This window comes from Ziziphus jujuba, chromosome 7 (genome assembly GCF_031755915.1).
Source record: "Ziziphus jujuba cultivar Dongzao chromosome 7, ASM3175591v1".
Lineage (NCBI taxonomy): Eukaryota > Viridiplantae > Streptophyta > Magnoliopsida > Rosales > Rhamnaceae > Ziziphus > Ziziphus jujuba.
Window position 1 is genome coordinate 12998157 of NC_083385.1, and position 18758 is coordinate 13016914.

Here is an 18758-nt window from a genome sequence, read left to right on the forward strand (position 1 = left end):
ACCCCGATGAAATATATAGAAACTAAACATTAAACATCACCTTTCAATTTTATATTTTGTTTAAGTCATTTAAATTTGTTTATAAAATTTTTAAGACCATATGCCATATTTTATTTTATTTTTTTACTAAATACATGCCACTATTTTATTTATTCGTATTAATCTTTGTCCATTTCATATAAATGTTTATATATTCTTATTATATGACATTTAAAAATTTGATAAATTGATTTAACGTACAACAGTATTACTTTATGGGAAACTGAGACAAGATAACTTTTTAGCAAATCTGAGCATGACTGGCAAGAGATCCAAATGTCATAATCATAGATTAAACGCCTTCTTCTTCCGCTTTCCGGCTAATTCAGATCGGACCCTTCTCGTTTTTTTATTTTTGTATTTTTTCCTGCATTCATTCATTTCCATGTCACCTAAGAAGGCTCTCTGACACTCAACTAGTTATATATATATATGTATATATTGCCACCGGTTTTGAATTCGCTGCTCAAAAAAATTGAGACTCGGAATTGGGTAAGTAGTCTCTTTTTCCTCGTTAATATAATCATCTGGTTTTGTATGTTTTATTTGTAGAAAGTTTTCAATCAGCTTCATTATGCAATTCTTGGGTAAATATGGTAGTTTTTGCATTGTCTATCCAGATCTCTTTCACACAAAAATATGTTGTAGAAAGTACGAACCTGTTTTTCCAGTCTAAAAATGAGAATGGTTTTTGCCAACGACAATATCTATTGCCTTTTTTAATATGATTGTCATGGATTTGAGTTTAGATGAGGATCCATAATTGAGTTTCTATGTCAAAAGCTTGGAGATTTTTACATATTTTCTTTATTTTCCTTATACCCATAAGTTTTAAAACCTTTAGTTGTAATTTACTTCCGATTTATTTGTTTTGATATATAGTGCTCTGCAGTTTGGCCATCTACAAGAACTGGTACTGAGGTCTGTGTTGGATTTGCATAATGGATGTTGAATCTACTAATAAGTCATCTCAAGATGCTGCAATAGCTGAATCTACTTATAAGTCATCTCAAGATGCTGCAATAGCTGAATCTACTAATAAGTCATCTCAAGATGCTGCAATAGCTGAATCTCCTAATAAGTCATCTCAAGATGCTGCAATAGCTGAATCTACTAATAAGTCATCTCAAAATCCTGCTAAAGCTGTTGATGTTCAACATTCTGATTCTGCTGTCCCTGGGAAAGATAGTAATAATGCAAATAATGCTTCATCTATGCTGTCTGCTTCTGGCATATCAACTTGGGCCATGAAATTCTCCCAGTCCTTAGGAGCAGGACAAGAGAGCTCACAGACTGGAAATGCTGGTGTATCAGCCTTTGCACGTTTTACTAGTAGATTCGGCTCACAAACGCCTTATTCATCAGGTCATTCTCCGGATGAGGGTGTTAAAGACGCCAAAACAGAATCTCAATCTGGTGTTCTTGAATCACTCACAAAAGGGTTAGTTGACACATCTCAGAGTGTTGTGAAGGCTATGCAGGTCAAGGCACGTCATATGGTCTCTCAAAACAAACGAAGATACCAGGTACAGGGGACTTCCTTCTTGAGTAAAGGATGTACTCCGTGTTTGTTTGATTCCCCCAATTAAAGTTACCAATATGCATATTTTCACATAAGAATAAATCAAAATATGCTAGCACACGGAAATTGAATAAAGAACAACGTTCTATTAGGATAAGTTGTTTTGTCTATCGGCCTTTGTATGTCATTATAGCTGGGTGCCTATATGAATGCTGAAGCATTCGTTCTATAAATGACCAGCTCATAGTCACTCCTTTGCTCTCAAACTGTATTGTTAACTGTAACTCTTGGTCGGTTGCTTTATAATTGCCTTTCTTTGTTGCAGTAGTAAATCTAAGTTTTCACTGAGAAAGATAGTTATTGCATCTCACAAAAATATGTGGCTCCTATTTTACAGGAGGGAGGTTTTGATTTGGATATGACTTATATTACTGAGAACATAATTGCTATGGGTTTCCCAGCTGGTAGTATAACATCTGGGATTTTTGGATATCTTGAGGTAAGAATGATATAATGTGTGTTTTGTTTTATGGCTTAACCATGTAGAGAAACTAGTAAATAAAACAATGTAATGCAGGGTTTCTATCGAAATCATATGGAAGAAGTGATCAAATTTTTCGAAACTCATCACAAGGTACCATAGTTTTTTGTTACTGACTGAAGTTGTGACCCTCTGATACATCAAGTAATCTGTTTATGATTCTAACAAAAATACTGCCTTCCACCACTTCCTACAAAAGGAAGTATTGGAATCAGGTTTAACAATCCAGTATCTAAAATTGACGTTTATTGGCAGGGAAAATACAAAGTCTACAATCTTTGTTCAGAGAGATTATATGATGCGTCACTATTTCAGGGAAAGGTGTGGTTTTCTTTACTATTCCTGTGTTATTGTTGGATCCAATGTCTATATGGTAAGTTTGAGATCACGTGTAATTGTTTTATGGTGAGGTATAAGATTTAAGATTTGCTCTGTGAAGACTATTAGCAAGTAGCAGACCTTTAACTGCTCCTTTTTTCTATCTGGTTTCTCATGTTGCATCTATTTAAAAAGTTAAAAATATTGCAGAATACTAATGTGTTTATATGTAAGTTTTGTTGATCTTGCATTGCTGTTAGAATTTGAATAACCATTAAGAATGTGAAAGAGAATAATTGATTTAAGTTTTCAAGGATTCAGTGTTGTTTTCCAAATTATTGTTGAATATAACATCATGTATGTTTGACTTGTCTAAACGTTTTTAGGTTGCAAGTTTCCCATTTGAAGATCATAACTGCCCCCCAATTGATCTCATAAGGTCTTTCTGCCAAAGTTCATATTCATGGTTAAAGGAGGACATTCAAAATGTTGTGGTTGTTCATTGTAAAGCTGGTATGGCAAGGACAGGATTAATGATTTGTAGCCTTCTTTTATTCCTTAAGGTGAGAGTTGATAGTCAGCCCTATCAAAATTTGAGAATCTTATGGTGGGTTTTGTCGCTTGTATTGGTCAAATATGCCTTTGCTTTGTGACTGTGGTTGTTTTCTCTCTGCAGCTCTTCCCAACAGCGGAGGAGGCTATGGAGTACTATAACCAGAAAAGATGTGTAGATGGGAAGGCTCTGGTTCTTCCAAGTCAGATTGTCAGTTAATTATGAATATGGGATGCTTTAATATTTTAAAACTTTATCTTCTGTACATCATTCTGATCAGTGATTGTTTCTTTGTCCCTAGAGGTATGTCAAGTACTTCGAGCGTACCTTAACATACTTTAATGGAGAAACTCAGCCTTGTCGTAGGTACACTTGTGATATCTTTTCCTGAATGTGTCACTTTATCGTCAACAAGGTACTGAAGTTGTAATCATGCAGATGCATGCTTAGGGGATTTCGGCTTCACAGGTGCCCTTACTGGATGAGGCCCTCTATTACTATCTCTGATCATAATGGTATATACTATGATACTTATGGTGTTTTTGATAGTTTCAGCTATCAAAAATACCTTTTTTTTGCTTTTCCTGTTTAGTTGAATTTCACATGTTATGTATATATATCCATAAATCTTTTTAAGAGTCGTGTTACCCAAGAGACGCCTTATGCACATTTGGATCTAGAGTTCGTTTGAAGTAAAGGGCCTTCGTATGATTCCTGTCGACATGGCTAGATTATGCCTTAAAGCTTGATCATGGAGTAAAACTACATAGCTCATCACAAGCTTGTTCAGATTTAAATGATTGATTCCAGTGAAGTTTTCTAGATTATTATCCATCAAAAGCTATGCAAAAGGCACAAATTTAACATTCATCCATTGAATGCTCTTCATTTCTCCATGTTTAGTCTCAGTACTTTATATATGTGTTGTTGAAAGCATAAAAAAAGATGCTTTTCCTAATTCACAGGAATTCTATTCTCAACGAAAAAACATCCCAAAACAAAGGATCTAATGGTAAACATGTCTTGAATTTACATAGTTGGATTATAGTTGGTTTTCCTATGAAAATAATGTTTGACTACTTCTTTCATCTCACCAATTTGATTTTGCAGCCACAAGATTTTTGGATCAAAGCACCAAAGAAAGGGATTGTAGTTTTTGCTCTACCTGGGGAACCTGGTCTGACAGAGTTGGCAGGGGACTTCAAAATTCATTTTCAGGAGAGCCAAGGAGATTTTTACTGGTTTCTAGACTACCACTTTCCCCTTATATCATTTCTCTTACTTGTATAGGACCAAATAATTCCTATCACAATTTTCTGAATAATGTTGCCCATCTGTATCTCATTTTTTGTTTCATCTTTTGTTGTGACCACCCTGCATTTTCTTATCCATTAGCTTTCATACTCAAAAGCTGTTGCTTCTCCATAGGAATTTCTTTTCTGATAAAATGTGGTATGGCATATAAATATAGAAGTAGAATACACTGATGAAATGTTCCTTTTTCAAATTTTTTTTTTCTTATCTTCTTTCTCAGTTGGTTAAATACAACAATGACAGAAAATAGAAAAATTTTAGACGCCTCTGAACTTGACGGTTTTGAGAAGGTAAATGATTTTTAACTAAACTTTATCTGTGCTAGATATCATTTCCTTGCTTTTGCTTTATTGAAAATGCTTGTTCTGAAAAAGCCATTGATTGTGATTGACAGAGAAAATTCCCTTCTCCAGGATTTAAGCTCGAAATTGTGATGATAGATTATAATGGTACTTTACCCACAGGGTCCAAATCTGATTCTTCCAAGAAGAAATCTGATGGCAGCTCTAGTAATGTTCCTGACTCCAGTGATGGGATTAAAGCTAATCCCAGCAAGGGTAAAGCCCCACATAGTGAAGACAATGATGATGTATTTTCAGATAGTGAGGGAGAGCAAACTGAAGCTAGCAAGAAACAACCAACTAGAGTTTCCTCTGGAGCTGAACCTGCTGGACTTGAACATGCATCTAACACCATAGCAGAAGAAATTGGAAACTTAGCCCATGGAACTGATCAATTGACAATCAGCAGTAAGAAAAACCTGCAGAATAATGCTCTACAACAACCAAATGTTGATGGGGCTAAAGCACCTGGGCTAGGCCATGAAAAACCTAACCTGGACTCTGGAGGGGTGAACGATATTAAGGCCATAGCTGCAGATGCTTCCGTATTCACTTTTGGGGATGAAGAAGATTTCGATAGTGAATAAGGCAATGTTGATTTCGTTTGGTCAAAATTGGATTACGAGCGCTAGTACACGAAACTTCATAGAAAAATGATAAGATTGTGACATTTCATTGTTTGATTCAGTACCATTGCTTGTCACCAGTCCAGAATAGGGATTGGTGTGATCATCACCTGGAACAGGGAGTGGAGGCAGGTTGAACATAAGCTGAAACCACTTGAAGGCATGACTACTTAAAATTGAAAACTAGGTGATATTTTATATATATATATATATATTTGATATATATATATATATATACATATATATATATATATATATTAAATGGCAATGAAATTTGGAGATATTTTTTCCTCTGTGGATGGGGAATTTTTGGTAGATAAAGTACCTTTTTAATGTTAGAAGTTCAGTTTATTAAATATTATACTGGAAAGAAGAATCTTCTCACTTTGTTAAATATCATACTGGAAAGAAGAGTCTTTCCTCTTCCATTCCCAGCGTTTCTTCATTTAATGACTAAAAAGTTAGGAATTTTGAGGTTCTGTCTGGTCAAAATAACTCTAAAAGTTTTATTAGAATACTAACAATAGTGTTACAGATATTAAAATATTAATTAAATTTATTATATTAAAATTTTAATTAAATTTATTTATCAAATAATAAGTGATAAAATATTAGTGAAATATTGTAAAGGTAAATAAAGTATTTTCGTCGCTTTGTCTGCTTGAGGACCTGAAGTCGTGAATGTTTTGGAATGGGGATGTTGACCTTTTGTAACAAGCAGACCCATGATATGGACTAATACCCGAAAGTAAGATCTATTCATGGTTGGCCAGTCCCAGCGGCACGGCTTCTTGCTTTTCATGAATGTGTCTACCCCTCCATTTATATAGGGCATGTACATATAATTTAAATATAAAAAAAATAAATTTTTAAATAAATTAATACATTTTAAAAATAAATTAATTAAATATTATTATATTATTTAATAAATATTTTAATAATTTTAATATTATTGTAATATTAAAAATTATAATTTTGATATGATAGAGCATCGCATGAAATTACTGACTAAATGGAGCAACAAAAATTCACGAGAAAACAAAAAAGTGAAAAATAGGGAAGTGAAATGGGAAAACAGAGTTGCAAGTATGAAGTATACCCGTGTCACCTAATGAAGTATAGTGCCATGTTAAAAAGAAAATTGTACTTTATTTTATTTATTTATTTTGGTGTCCAAGACCCGTGAGATTACAAAAGATGATTTTCCTGTCTGGCATATCTATAAATTTCCGCAAAGTATAGGCTGTAATGTATAGCTCCCCCTTTCATGTCGCTTCTAAGAGTTATCATTTTTCAATTATCATTGAGCAAAAATTACTTAGAGAATTAGCTAATCCATATCACCAAGCGTGGTAGTTTTAAATTGAGGCTGTAAGATGAAACGAACATCGCTATGAATGACAAAAATAATATTGTATAAATTTATTGTATAACAAATAGGGCTTTTCAAGAAGAAAGCAAAAAACAAAATAAAACAAAACAAAACAATGGTGCATAAATAAAGGCCACATTACTGCTACATTAAATCATTCAACCCAATTTTTTTTTGGGAACATCCAACCTGAACAACAAGTGGTTCTTCCCTTGATCTCCGCTTGCTTGTTCCTTGATATGAAGATTTCAAACAAAAGGCCCCATTACTTGAAATATTTTACTGCTAGATGAGGCTGGTCTTGTGGTCATATATTAAACATATTACAAGAAAAATTGACCTTTACTTGAGTAATCGAACTGGACAACCATAAGGAACGAAGCCAAAAATGAAAAACCTTCAATCCCTTCTTCTGCACCTTTATGGTATTCCACCCAAGCCCACTGAGATTCACTGGTTGCTCCACAACATTTTTCAAAAGCTGTGTCCTTCTAAAGTAGCAGACCGGTGATCGAATGTGTACAGCCTATAGGCCATATATATTTTTTTTAGTTCATGTTACATCTAATTTCTATTTCTTTTTTAATTTCTTGTCCTTTTGCAACTTCGATACCATCTTATTTAGCACAGAGATTTCAAAATCCCTGTTCCCCAGCTCTTGCTTCAGTCTTTCAATCTCTTCCAAGTGATCAGAACACTGATCAGAAGTCTGCTTCAGTTGTTCCTTCAAACTTTCAATTTCTTTAAGGTGATCACAAAGCTGCTTTGAATCTGCCAAATTCTCCTTTAAAATTGTCCGTTCTGTTATCAGTTTCTTTGACATAACTGAATTCTCTTCAACTTGCAAAGCTCTCTTCTTAGATGAAACTTGCTGAACGGAGTCATCATGGGCCATCTTACGGACATATAAATTACCAACTATGCCTGTGCTGAGCTGAAATGTGACAAGTTTTTGTGGTCGTCCATACGAGTCCTGGTATATAGAACAAGGAATATTTTTATTTAAATTACCAAATTACTATCCAAAAATAAGATTTGTACCTGGCATAATGCTTATGGCAATGATGTTACTATAGCAGGGATCTAAATCTACATATAATATGCACCTTTTCTTGATTGCCTTTAACATCTTCATATGCTTGCTGCGCTTCTTGTGAATTCTTATAGACGACATACACAGAATATTTATCTCCTTGCGGCTTCTTAGATGGCTGCTGGAAATCATTCATTACATTGAAAATTTCCAAAATAAAATGAGAATTCCATAAACTTATGATATCAATCAATAGGATAATTATCTGGAGGGATCAATATCTTTTCCCAGAAGATTTGTTCTACTATCCATCATATGGATCTAAGGTTTTTCCCATGAAATTATGTACGGATGAACACATACAGAATCAGAGTTTTTGATAGAAAACTTATGAAGCAAAAACGAATATACTCAACCTTGACTTCAATTGTAAAGTTGCCAGGCATGATTTTATGTAGTTCTTCACTAGGCATATGTACTGGTATCCTATGAAGAAGTAGCTTTGCCATGTTTGTTTCAGGTACCTATGGTTGAGAGAATTAAAATGAAAAGAAAGATGTTTTAGCTAGGTCTAGATCACTTGAGAGATTACATAAATTAAATGTGAAACTCACATCCTCGTCAATTATGGATATATTAGCAACTTGCAAATCTATCTTGGCAAGGACAAGTTTCATTGCAGCACATGCATCGTCTAGACAGTTGTGTGGAGCACCCTTCTGCCTAACTTCATACCCCAACACAGACTGTCAAAAGAAGATATACAGAACAATCACAGAGAAATAAGCAAGAAGGTCATAAACGGATAAGCTGTTTTATGGAATAAAGAAGTTATATTCTTGACCTTGCATTCAAAATTACACATTATTGCTTGCCTTGCAATTACATGGTACTACGACGCAAGGTTTTAACAAGCACCAAACCAGAATACGAAGAAAAATAAATAAATCAGATTCTTAGCAACTTACAGAAAATGAAATCATAAACCTAAAATGGAAATAGCTTTTCAGTGGTAAGATCATTATGGATGTCAAGATGTAATAAATTCAAATGGCACCCACTGAGATAAATAGAGAATTAACTTCTAACTTAGGCCTTGCAGTGGTTACTAAATTAGATAAAAAGAAATCATATGAAAACTACAAAAAATAGTAAACAGAATGTTTAAACTTGCCTTGCACAAATTATTTAAAGAAGGTCTTCTAAAAGTAGGTCCATCTGAATATTTGAAGATTAATGAGGTATCAATCACCCATGCATGATCTACCTTTAACACTGTAACCCAACAGCAGATTCATGAGTAAATGAACAAAAAGGTAGAAATAAAAAAACTGCAAAAAAGTAGCAGTATTGTCTATAACTGAAATCTCTAACATGTGATGGCAATACTAAAACAAACTGAAATTCTAACTTATAGGAATAAATGTTGCTAACCTTTTAGGTCATTATTTACACTGTGGCCCACCAAAATAGTTCCATTTGACAATAACTTCTTCATGGATTTCTGCAACATGCACCAGAAAAATTCAGATGAATGTTAAGATAAAAAATTCCTTGAAACATGAAAAACAAACACACAAGACCTGTATGTCTGCCAATGAACATGTAACTCCATCCAAATCTGCATCAGTAATGCCTGTAATCTCAGTTCTGTAATTTGCTACTCCTTTATTAGGTTTCACAAGTTTATCCAATTTGACCTGTAAAATCAAACCCCAAAGTAAAATTTCCAAAAATAAAAAAAGGACCTCTGACAAGACCAGGAAACTCCCTTTATAAAGGGGCTATTATCAGTTTTTCTTTTAATATATTTTTGGACAGAACTAAAAGAAGAAGACAATAAAGGCCCAGAGAATTTAAGTTTTTTATCTTGCATGGAAGGCTACAAAGACAGATAATGATTTACCTCTAAGTTTCGGTCCACAACACATATTTTCACTAAAGCTTCAGTTCCATCAACACATTCAACCATCTCACAGTCAATGGCAACCATATCATCTGACCTCCTCACCTTGGACTTCTTGCAGAGCTTTGTAACTACCCAACCCTGATGAACATTTCCACACATTAAATCAGTCAGTAAAATTTATGACACGAGAAGCAACCATTCTTTACATCACAAGACAATCAGAAAACATATTAAAAACTAGAGGTGTCAATGATTAATAACAGGATGAGGGATAACAACTAAGATTGTTCAATTATGTTCAACAAAGATGATAAATAGTTCTTTGGTTAGGGTGATTTAGTTCAAGTAAACATTGCAACATGTACAAGAGGAAGGTCAAAAAATTGTGACTACACATGTTGAGACTCTCAAAATAAGGCATGATAATACAATAATTTAAAATATTATATGGCTACGTAAAAGGCTAGACCATGATAATGTCTTCACCTAGGTAGCATAGTATTATACGTTTGTTGAGACTCTCAGAACAAGGCATGATAATAGAAAAGTTTAAAAGATTATATGGCTCTTTAAAAGGCTAGATCACAATAGTGCCTTCATCTAGGTTGCATTATATTATTGACCTAGGAAAGAACATAAAATGTATTTACACAATTGTCCCATCCAAAGTATAGTGATAGAATTAAAACAAAGTGAGAGCACTCATAAAGACGAATTTAACTTGGAAACGAGGGCAGACCATGGAACTTAACAGCTTACCTCCTCATATGAAGGGAATGCATACTCTAACGCATATTGTGGGTGTTGAAGAGTTAAACAAACCAATCTCTGTACTACCACATTCACAGGTTAAGAAGAATTACAATAGAATAAAAGAAAATGGAGTTTAATCACATGCAAACTTTCTACTATGGAAGAAAAAATAGATAGTTAAATATGTAGCGAGAGAACTTCTTTAAAAGGAAGTGTACATATCTGCAACTTTTAACTGTAAGGTCAATAAAAAAACCAAAAAGTAATACCAACAAAATTCAGTTCATAAACTAATCTTATAGCAACTGTAGAAGACAAAGGTTTCATAGTTCATGAACTAGTAACATTTAGGACATGGTTAGGAGGGTTCATAGGTTCAAACTGTTTAAAGTATTGCATTCCAAGATCATCCTGAGTTGGAAAATTCAGGAAAAGGATACACAAGAAAACAAGAAGAGACCAAGCATGTATGTATACAAAAACAACACAAAATATTTTTTTGAAACCAAAGTTGTACATTAAAAATGAGAGCTTTTGGGATAGACAAAATAAAACATAATTATATACAGTTTCATGTGTTTAAAACCAAAATAAACTAACCTGCACAGGGGTTTCTTTATCTGGATTTCTTTTTGCTAATTCATCAACTAATTTGCGATTTGAACAGCATTGCATTACATTAGCCAAAAACTGCAGCAAGAAAATAAATAAATAAATAAAAGTAGCAGCAAACAGCAAGTGATGCAAGTGACAATGATATGGCAGCAAATAAAATTTAAATTCCACATGAAACAGAATCGAACAGACTTCATTACCTTCAAATCATTCTCTTTATCAAATGTCTTCAAGAAAGAAGCCAAAACATCATTGGATCTCCTTGCAGGATCGCTTAAGCTAGATCCAAACTTTTTATCGTAACTATTTAAAAACTCCTTCCAGTCTCCTTTAGTACCCTTCATGCCTCTTTTTTGAACCATCTTCACAATGTCAACAAGGACCTACCAACATTTCGAACATTAACTACATTTACACCGTCACATAGTAAAATCACATGTATAAATACAAATCTTTCTATTATGTCTGTTAGAGCTCGTCCACAATGGTTAAGCTTTCTGAATAAAGCACCATTATTTTGTTGCATGGAGGCCTATAAACAAAGTTAACCGATTTACACTTAAGCTACTGCAAACCAAATGCTGAAATTAGCAAAAGTTACAAATTCCCAATGCTTGTAAATTCGATTCTCCAATTTTTTTTTCTTTGCAATTCGTTACTCTTCGTGGCTCATAATCAAAACCAATAAAAAGATAACTAACAAGATAATAAGAGTTGAAATTAGTAATAAAGAAAGTGTCTTTCCTACTGAAGAATTAATGGAAAATATATGCGAAACCGCACAATAAAGCCACGGTTTTTCTTCTTCTTTTCTTTGTTATTTTCGATATTTGGTCAAACCGAAGTTCATAATCTGTGAGTTTTTATTTCACTTTTCCTCTAGATTACGCAATATAGGCCAAAACCAAATGGGGAATAGAAATTTATTTATGGAAAAAAAAAAAAAAAGAAGAAGAAGAAGAAGAAGAAGCTTAGCTACGCGTATAGAGTAAAGGTCTAACCTTTTTCTCAGCAGTGTCGATTAGTTCGTCCATTGGGATTGTCGGGTGAGGACCAAAAACCAAAGGAAGAGAGCAAAAAAGTGTGCGCGCGCAGCGCCAGTAGCGGCCGATGAAGAAACGAGGAATTAATTAGGGTTTTAGAGTAAGTTAACGGGCAAAAAAAACAAACTATAGAAACGTTTCGGCGTTTCGAGTTAGTTCAAAAGAAAGCCCTTAAAAGATTGTGCTTTTTCTATACCTCAATTATTTAAAATATTATAAACCTTAATTTACAATTTTACATATATCTATCTATATATATATATATATATATATATCTACGAGTCTCACTTATCGAATAAAATTATAAGAAAATTTTTTGAAAATTTATTTTAATATTTATTTCACTTTCGTTAATCTTGATGAATGGTAATTTAATATATATATATATATATATATTAAGTAATCTTTGTTTTCAAAATACATAATTAAGTAATCTTATAGTTTTCAAAATACATAAAATATTTCTTATTTGACTGAATTGATTAAAACTAACAACTATATTTCTATTTTAAAAACTTGAAATTATTTTCATTTTAACTTGTGAAATTAAATTAGCCATTTTAAATTGCTTAATTACTTATGGTTCTTATAATAAAATTGGTGCCTACTGTTCAAAATATGCTCCCCAAACTCAGTTAAAATAATTGCTTAGTGAAATGTCAACAAGGAAACGATCCAAAGATTCTGCCAAAAAATGTTGTCAAATGAGGATGGAAGGATCTAAAAGAATCTTGTTGTAGTTTACCAAGCGAAAAAAGTAAATAAAAAATAAAAAATAAAAAGACCAAAGAGTTCATTGCTTATGGTCAACTGACTCGGGGAAAAGAGAAATAGAAGATTTTTAAGCTTGGAAAAAAAAACAGGTGGTTGGGGTCACCACCAAGCGGCAGCAACATTGTGAATACTTGTCAAACTGAAAAGTATGCTAGAAATTAAGCAATATTGATATTTCTTTTTCCATCTCTTTCCTCCTTCAAAAATATTGAAGCAGACAGCAGACGACCGGCATAACTTACTATCATCCCTATCAAATCTGAACTCAGTAAGCAAGACTGCAATTCAGATTCAACACAGATTCCAAAAGACAAAAAAACAAATTATAAAAACCAAAACATTTTGCACCAACTTCAGCATCATGAGAACCATCAAACTTTTAGAGGAATCACAAAAGTTGATAAACATTCCAATGTTGACACCATTTATATCTCTAATTTCCATTCCAACTTGCTTTCTCACCAATCCTCGTCCACATAGAAATTGATCAAACTTTCAAAGCCCTTCAACATATCAGCAACATGGCAAACAGCTTGGGAACACGCTTAAAGAAAATCATACGGTTGGAAACCTATCCAAGTAATTAAAATTGATTATAAAGCCAATGTTTCCTCTGTGCATAGTTTAAGATGCAGTTTCATGAAGTTCCCTGATTCCAAATTCATCTTACATCATTTACAATAGCATAATATTTATGCACTACAGCCTCCAATGGAGTGTTTTAAACAAAAGACGCAAATCCCCTACGAAGGCGTTGCATTGGTAGTCAGATCCATCAAGCACGTCTAGTCTCCTTCTACCACAAGGCTCCAAGCATAGGAAAGGCACAGAACTTTAAAAAACATCTAGAAACCAGAAACCGATCTGGCTGAAAGAAACAAAAGTACCCCCACAATGGATAGCAAGCGAAACAAAAGTGCAAAAGTTGATATATTTATTAGATGTAATTTAGCAACAACAAAAAATTTCTTTGTAGGCCAGAATTCCTCAGCCATTCAATTGCAATTTGCAGATAAAAATCCATGGCATAATCATATATTAAAGAAGCCAGTAAAAGGCAATAATACACAAAAGAATTCAACTTAATCTAGAAACAACTTAATTGTAAGAGCAACATAGCTTTTTGTACTCCTGCTCTCACACAGACGTTCATTGGTTGCCATTGAAACTATCCTCACTGTTTGGCCACCTCCTAAAGGTGCACGGAACTAACTTCCTACATGCAAAAAAACCAAACTTTGTCCTAAACAACGTCATTGGACCATTACTACCTGATGGAACATCAGCACCAGTTGCTTGGCTAACAATGGGGTGAAACTCCGTACCACTTCCTTGAACTCCTCGAATATCACTACTGCTTGCATCCAATGCTTCAATATCACCGTCATCCCAGTGGACAGACAACGACCCTCTTCGTTCTCGCAACCATTCTGCAATCCCACCACTCACTCCCCTGCACTTCTTCACCTTGATCTTAGCCAAATTGGGGCAACCCAAAGCAAGCGTTTCGATGCCAACATCGGAAATAGGGCATCCCTTGATGCACAGCTTTTTCAAAGCCACGCATTTCGCAGCAATGCAGGCAATTTCTGCATCGCCAACAGACCCACTGCCGCAGATCGCCAACCTTTCCAATGTTTGGCAATTGGAAGCGATCGCCGCCAAACTCAATGAGGTGGGATTGACACCAATCAGAACAAGCTCTTGTAGATTCAAACATTGTTTTGCTACAGCAATCAGACCCTCATCACCAATTCTATTAGTCCTCCATCCATCGATGTGAAGCTTCCTCAGCAGCTTGCAGCGTTCGGCAACACTTAGCAGCCCAGAATTCGAACAATCTGGATTCTTGACAATGCGTAATACCTCCAGACCATAACATTTCGAAATCGCCGAAAGTCCCAAATCGCTAATCTGTAGCCTCTCCAGGTGGATCTCAGTCAAACCTGAGTTTTTATCTCCAACGTTTTCCAGCACTTTATCCCAATCTCCTAAGCAACGAATCAGCTTCAGAGTTTTAAGCTTTCCCGAACCGACCAAAATCGGTCCAAAGCACTGACCGTTCATCAGCTCCTTCAAACAGACAGATTTCAAAGCCGAACCCGCCGAGCCAGGGACAATCGGCTCGAAGCTGTCATGGATACCTCGGAGCCGCTTCACCGAGAGCTCCTCAAGAGCCGTGCAGTGTTCTAGCACTGCGTTCATTCCTTTAGCACCGAACACGCAAGACCCACAGGAGAGCTTCTTCAAACCCTTACAGTTCCGAGCAAAGATTTCCATTCCGTCATCGGTGATATCTCTGCAACCACGGAGCTTAAGCCGACTGAGGTTTGGGCAACGAATCGAGATCAAAACAAACGTATCATCGTCGACACTGGTCAATTTGCGCTCACATCGAAGAACGAGTTTAGTCACGGAATCAAATCGGGAAAACAAAGAAGGAAGGGAATTAATTATTTCAGACTTAGCATTCAGAACAAGCCGAAACCGGTTTTGTCCATCGACTCGAAGCCATCTACGGCAAACAAGCGAGCACCTTTTCCGGTCGCCGGAGCTGAGGAAATAAAAAATGCTGGCCAAACACTCATCGGGAATATCAGCGGTGTAATCACGGCCGTCGGAGAAATCTTCCAAAACCTCGACATCTTCACGCCGTTCGACGACGGAAGAAATCACCGACGAAGATCGGAAGCTAAATCGCCGGCTTAAAGAGACGTCTCGACGAGGATTCGGGTCGGGCGAAGAAGAAGATGACCCAAAGGTAGAAGGGGACTGACCCATCAGGGAATTGGTGAACGCCGGAAAGTGATTGTCAGGTGCCGTCGGGAGAGAGTGACGAAGAAAACGAAGAAAAAATATTTGGTTTTGGGATTTTGGTGGGCTAGGAATTAGGGCTTGTAAGTGCAAGGCATGGCGAGTTTGGGAGACTATAATTACAAGAGGGGGCGTGTGGGGGTATTTGGACTTGTTGGGTTCATGAATTAGGCTTTTGCCCCGTCAAATGGGGGTGCGTGTCATCGTCGCAATCGCCATAGCCGATTACCCATCATGCATTGCCGTCAGGCACGCGCTTCTTATTTTTCTTTTCTTTCTTTTTTTCCCCTCTTTATTTCTTTATTTCTCTCGGATCATGGTTTTGCGTGCGACTGTCATGCTCGTGATTTACTTTTATCAGAGCCGTTCGATTTTAAGACTTTTATTTATTTATTTTTGGGTGCTTTGCCTGGAAAGAACCTGATAGAGAAAAAAATAAATAAATAAATTGCTTTTGACTATGACTTGGTCCCGTGTCTCGACCCATGCTTTTTTGATGGGAAAAAATTCGATCACTTTGATATTCGCTAGAAGTTGGACCAAAATTATATTATTATTAAAATACTTTTCCTTTTTGTTATTTATACTTTTTCTTCTGTGATTTTAATTTAAAAAAAAAAAAAAAAGATGGAACTTTTTTTCTTTTCGATAAGGAATAAAAAATAAAAATAAAAAGGGAACCTATTGAGAAAGGAAATTTCACGCTGAATGTTGTGCATGGAATTCATGCCTGATTGTGGTGTCAAATTGCTGTGCATGTACTGTTTTTTTCCTTTTTTGGTAAATGCAGTGCATATGTTGTTGTATACATGTACCTGCCACTTTTTTACGGTTTGATAGCTTATTATATATAACACTCATAATAACATAATATATTAGGTATCTCTGAATGATAATAATATGGAGCATTGATTCTACTTGGTATGTAAAATTTTCGTATAATATCTTTTCTTCAATGAATTATAGAATTCCAATCACAAGACATGAAAATATTGATTTTTAAAAATAATAATTTCTGTGAGGTATTTTGTACAATTCTTCTTGGTCCCTTTTTTTTTTTTTAATATATATATAAAATGACTTCTTGTCCAATGTTAGTACCTTCATAAAATATTAATGGCATTAGTTTCTGGATATCATTATTCTTGAATTAAACATTTTTGGTCACCGTTTTGTGTATTACTATTTGCTTTTAGGATAATCTTGGTCTTAAAAACTATTTGCTGACTTTTCCACGCAGCTAAAGTCTGGTTTATTTTAAATTTTAAATTTTTTCTTTTACTTTTAAAATGGAACAATTATGCATTTGATTAGCATTTATTTTATTTGTTTTGAAAATTTTAACAATTATTCTTGCTCCTTCCCTCACCTCTGTTTTCACCATCCTAATTTTAGATTTGTTTTCTCTTAATATATATTATCTTTATGTGTTTCATATGTCTCTTTACCTAAAAGTCAAAAACTGCTGTTGGAATGCTTATTTGTTTTTTATTATTTATTTGAAAGATAAAAATTAATCACATTCTCTTCCAACTAAAAATAAATAAATAAATAAACCAAAAAACAAAACATAAACCAAAAATTATGACTAAAAGACATATAAATTACTTCTAATAACATTCTCTTCTTATTGTTTTGGCATTGGACAATTTCAGTTATCCATTAAAAGCATGCTTAAATTTACATTTGCAAAGCCATGCTGAAAAGTATAAAATTATGAAAGGAATGTAAATTACTTCTTATTGAATTTTTTTCTTATTGTTTCGGTATTGGTTAATTTCATTTATCCACTAAACGATGCTTACATTCACATTGGCAAAGTTATGCTGAAAAGTATAAATGCATGCCAATTTAAAATTTCAATTTTCCAAATTATGAAAAGTCCAAATAATTAATTGATAAACTAAATAAAAAATAAACAACAACCATAATAATAATAATAATAATTTTCTCAATTAGCTATGCCTACGAGTCAGCGCGGTTTGAACATTACCCATACAAGGCGTGACTCGTAGAAGAAATACATAAAAAAGATCATAATAATAAATAATTATCGTCAACTTTTTGAAACATTTGTCAAATACGTTATAAGGAGCATATGATTGAATTAGAAGAAATTAGGCTGAAAATTGCATTTGGAAGTTTCAACCCTTTCGAAACGTCAACATATATACACAGTCGGACAAGATACCATTCCCATCTGCATTCAGTTTCAACCAAAAGAAAAGAAAAATCAATAAGGAGGGCGCTATTGCTATTTTCTTCTTAATCCCTTCTCCCCTCGTTATTTAATTATGTTATTTATTACATAACATTTTTTTTCAAAACTCATATAATTGTCCTAAAAATAATAGCTTTCTACAACTATTCCCACATGAACTACTCCATATTTTCTTACAAGTATTAAAATTAGTTAAATTTTAATATCCTGTAGTTTGGTTGGATTATACATTAAGCATTTAGGTTTAAAATGTTCCATATTAAGCTTTCATTTTACAACTTATTTCATAGTAATCTAAATTTGAATTAATTCTTAAATTGAATTACAAAAAGTTTAAAAATTAAGAAAATTAATTATTTTTTCATTTATATTTTTAAAATTTTTAAATGTTTTGTTAGTTAATTTGAAAATTAAACTAACGTGAAACAACTCATAAATTAAAAATCTAATATAAAACATTCTAAATTTAAAGATGTAATATGCAATCTAGCTAAACTACAGCGTACTACAATATAATTAAATCTAAAATTTATTTAGCACCTCTATAAGAATTTAAAAATTAACATCTAATATTGATTGCAGTATGACAGTAAAATCTTATGTAGAATGACTAACTTGCTGGTTTTTGATAGATATATCATTTTGAGTAATGTCATGGCTACTAAATTTATTTATTAAATTTTGGACGCAAAATAATGAAATATATACATATTATAACACCTAAGATTTGGAAAAGTGAATTGCATAAATTAATATTGGTGTCTAAAATTTGATAAAAATTTTGATATCTATAATATCCTTTTATCTTATAACGTACAGTAAAAATATATGTCAATTTCTAATTAATTGTATCTTTTTATTTATTTATTTATTTTATTTGGGTCAACAAAATTGTGTGTGATTGGTATTTAATACAATCTCATTAAACTATTATAATAGAAACTAGAAAGTGTATGACAGGTTAACTCAT

The 18758-nt window shown here is 33.8% G+C and overlaps 3 protein-coding genes across 10 annotated transcripts; 1 reads left to right on the top strand and 2 right to left on the bottom strand.

Annotated features, from left to right (window-relative positions):
* The first annotated feature begins 226 nt into the window (after positions 1-226).
* Positions 227-5648, top strand: LOC107424864 (phosphatidylinositol 3,4,5-trisphosphate 3-phosphatase and protein-tyrosine-phosphatase PTEN2A). 3 transcript variants are annotated; one of them, XM_025076834.3, is made up of 13 exons: positions 227-531; positions 922-1565; positions 1959-2060; positions 2139-2195; positions 2358-2423; positions 2807-2983; positions 3097-3183; positions 3275-3339; positions 3412-3488; positions 3939-3985; positions 4084-4214; positions 4508-4577; positions 4752-5129. In XM_025076834.3, the coding sequence occupies exons 2-13, from the start codon at positions 981-983 to the stop codon at positions 4983-4985; spliced, it is 1698 nt and encodes a 565-aa protein (XP_024932602.2). In that variant the 5' UTR covers positions 227-531; positions 922-980; the 3' UTR covers positions 4986-5129. The 3 variants fall into 3 exon arrangements, with proteins under 3 accessions (XP_024932602.2, XP_024932600.2, XP_015890237.2); XM_025076832.3 differs by having other exon boundaries at positions 230-531; positions 4682-5648; XM_016034751.4 differs by having other exon boundaries at positions 230-531; positions 932-1565; positions 4682-5648.
* Positions 5649-6650: 1002 nt separating this feature from the next.
* Positions 6651-12119, bottom strand: LOC107403521 (small RNA degrading nuclease 3). 6 transcript variants are annotated; one of them, XM_016010423.4, is made up of 12 exons: positions 11938-12117; positions 11137-11319; positions 10922-11011; positions 10328-10396; positions 9566-9706; positions 9243-9359; positions 9094-9163; positions 8834-8934; positions 8274-8405; positions 8076-8183; positions 7733-7840; positions 6651-7599 (listed from the first exon to the last, which is right to left on the bottom strand). In XM_016010423.4, exons 1-12 carry the CDS (start codon positions 11968-11970, stop codon positions 7198-7200), a joined length of 1554 nt encoding a protein of 517 aa, XP_015865909.2. In that variant the 5' UTR covers positions 11971-12117; the 3' UTR covers positions 6651-7197. The 6 variants fall into 6 exon arrangements, with proteins under 6 accessions (XP_015865909.2, XP_015865910.2, XP_048335467.1 ...); XM_016010424.4 differs by having other exon boundaries at positions 7733-7837; positions 11938-12115; XM_048479510.2 differs by lacking the exon at positions 8274-8405 and having other exon boundaries at positions 11938-12119.
* Positions 12120-13666: 1547 nt separating this feature from the next.
* Positions 13667-15871, bottom strand: LOC107424866 (F-box protein SKIP2). Its single transcript, XM_016034753.4, has one exon. It carries the CDS (start codon positions 15532-15534, stop codon positions 13903-13905), a length of 1632 nt encoding a protein of 543 aa, XP_015890239.1. The 5' UTR covers positions 15535-15871; the 3' UTR covers positions 13667-13902.
* Between the last annotated feature and the right edge of the window lie 2887 nt (positions 15872-18758).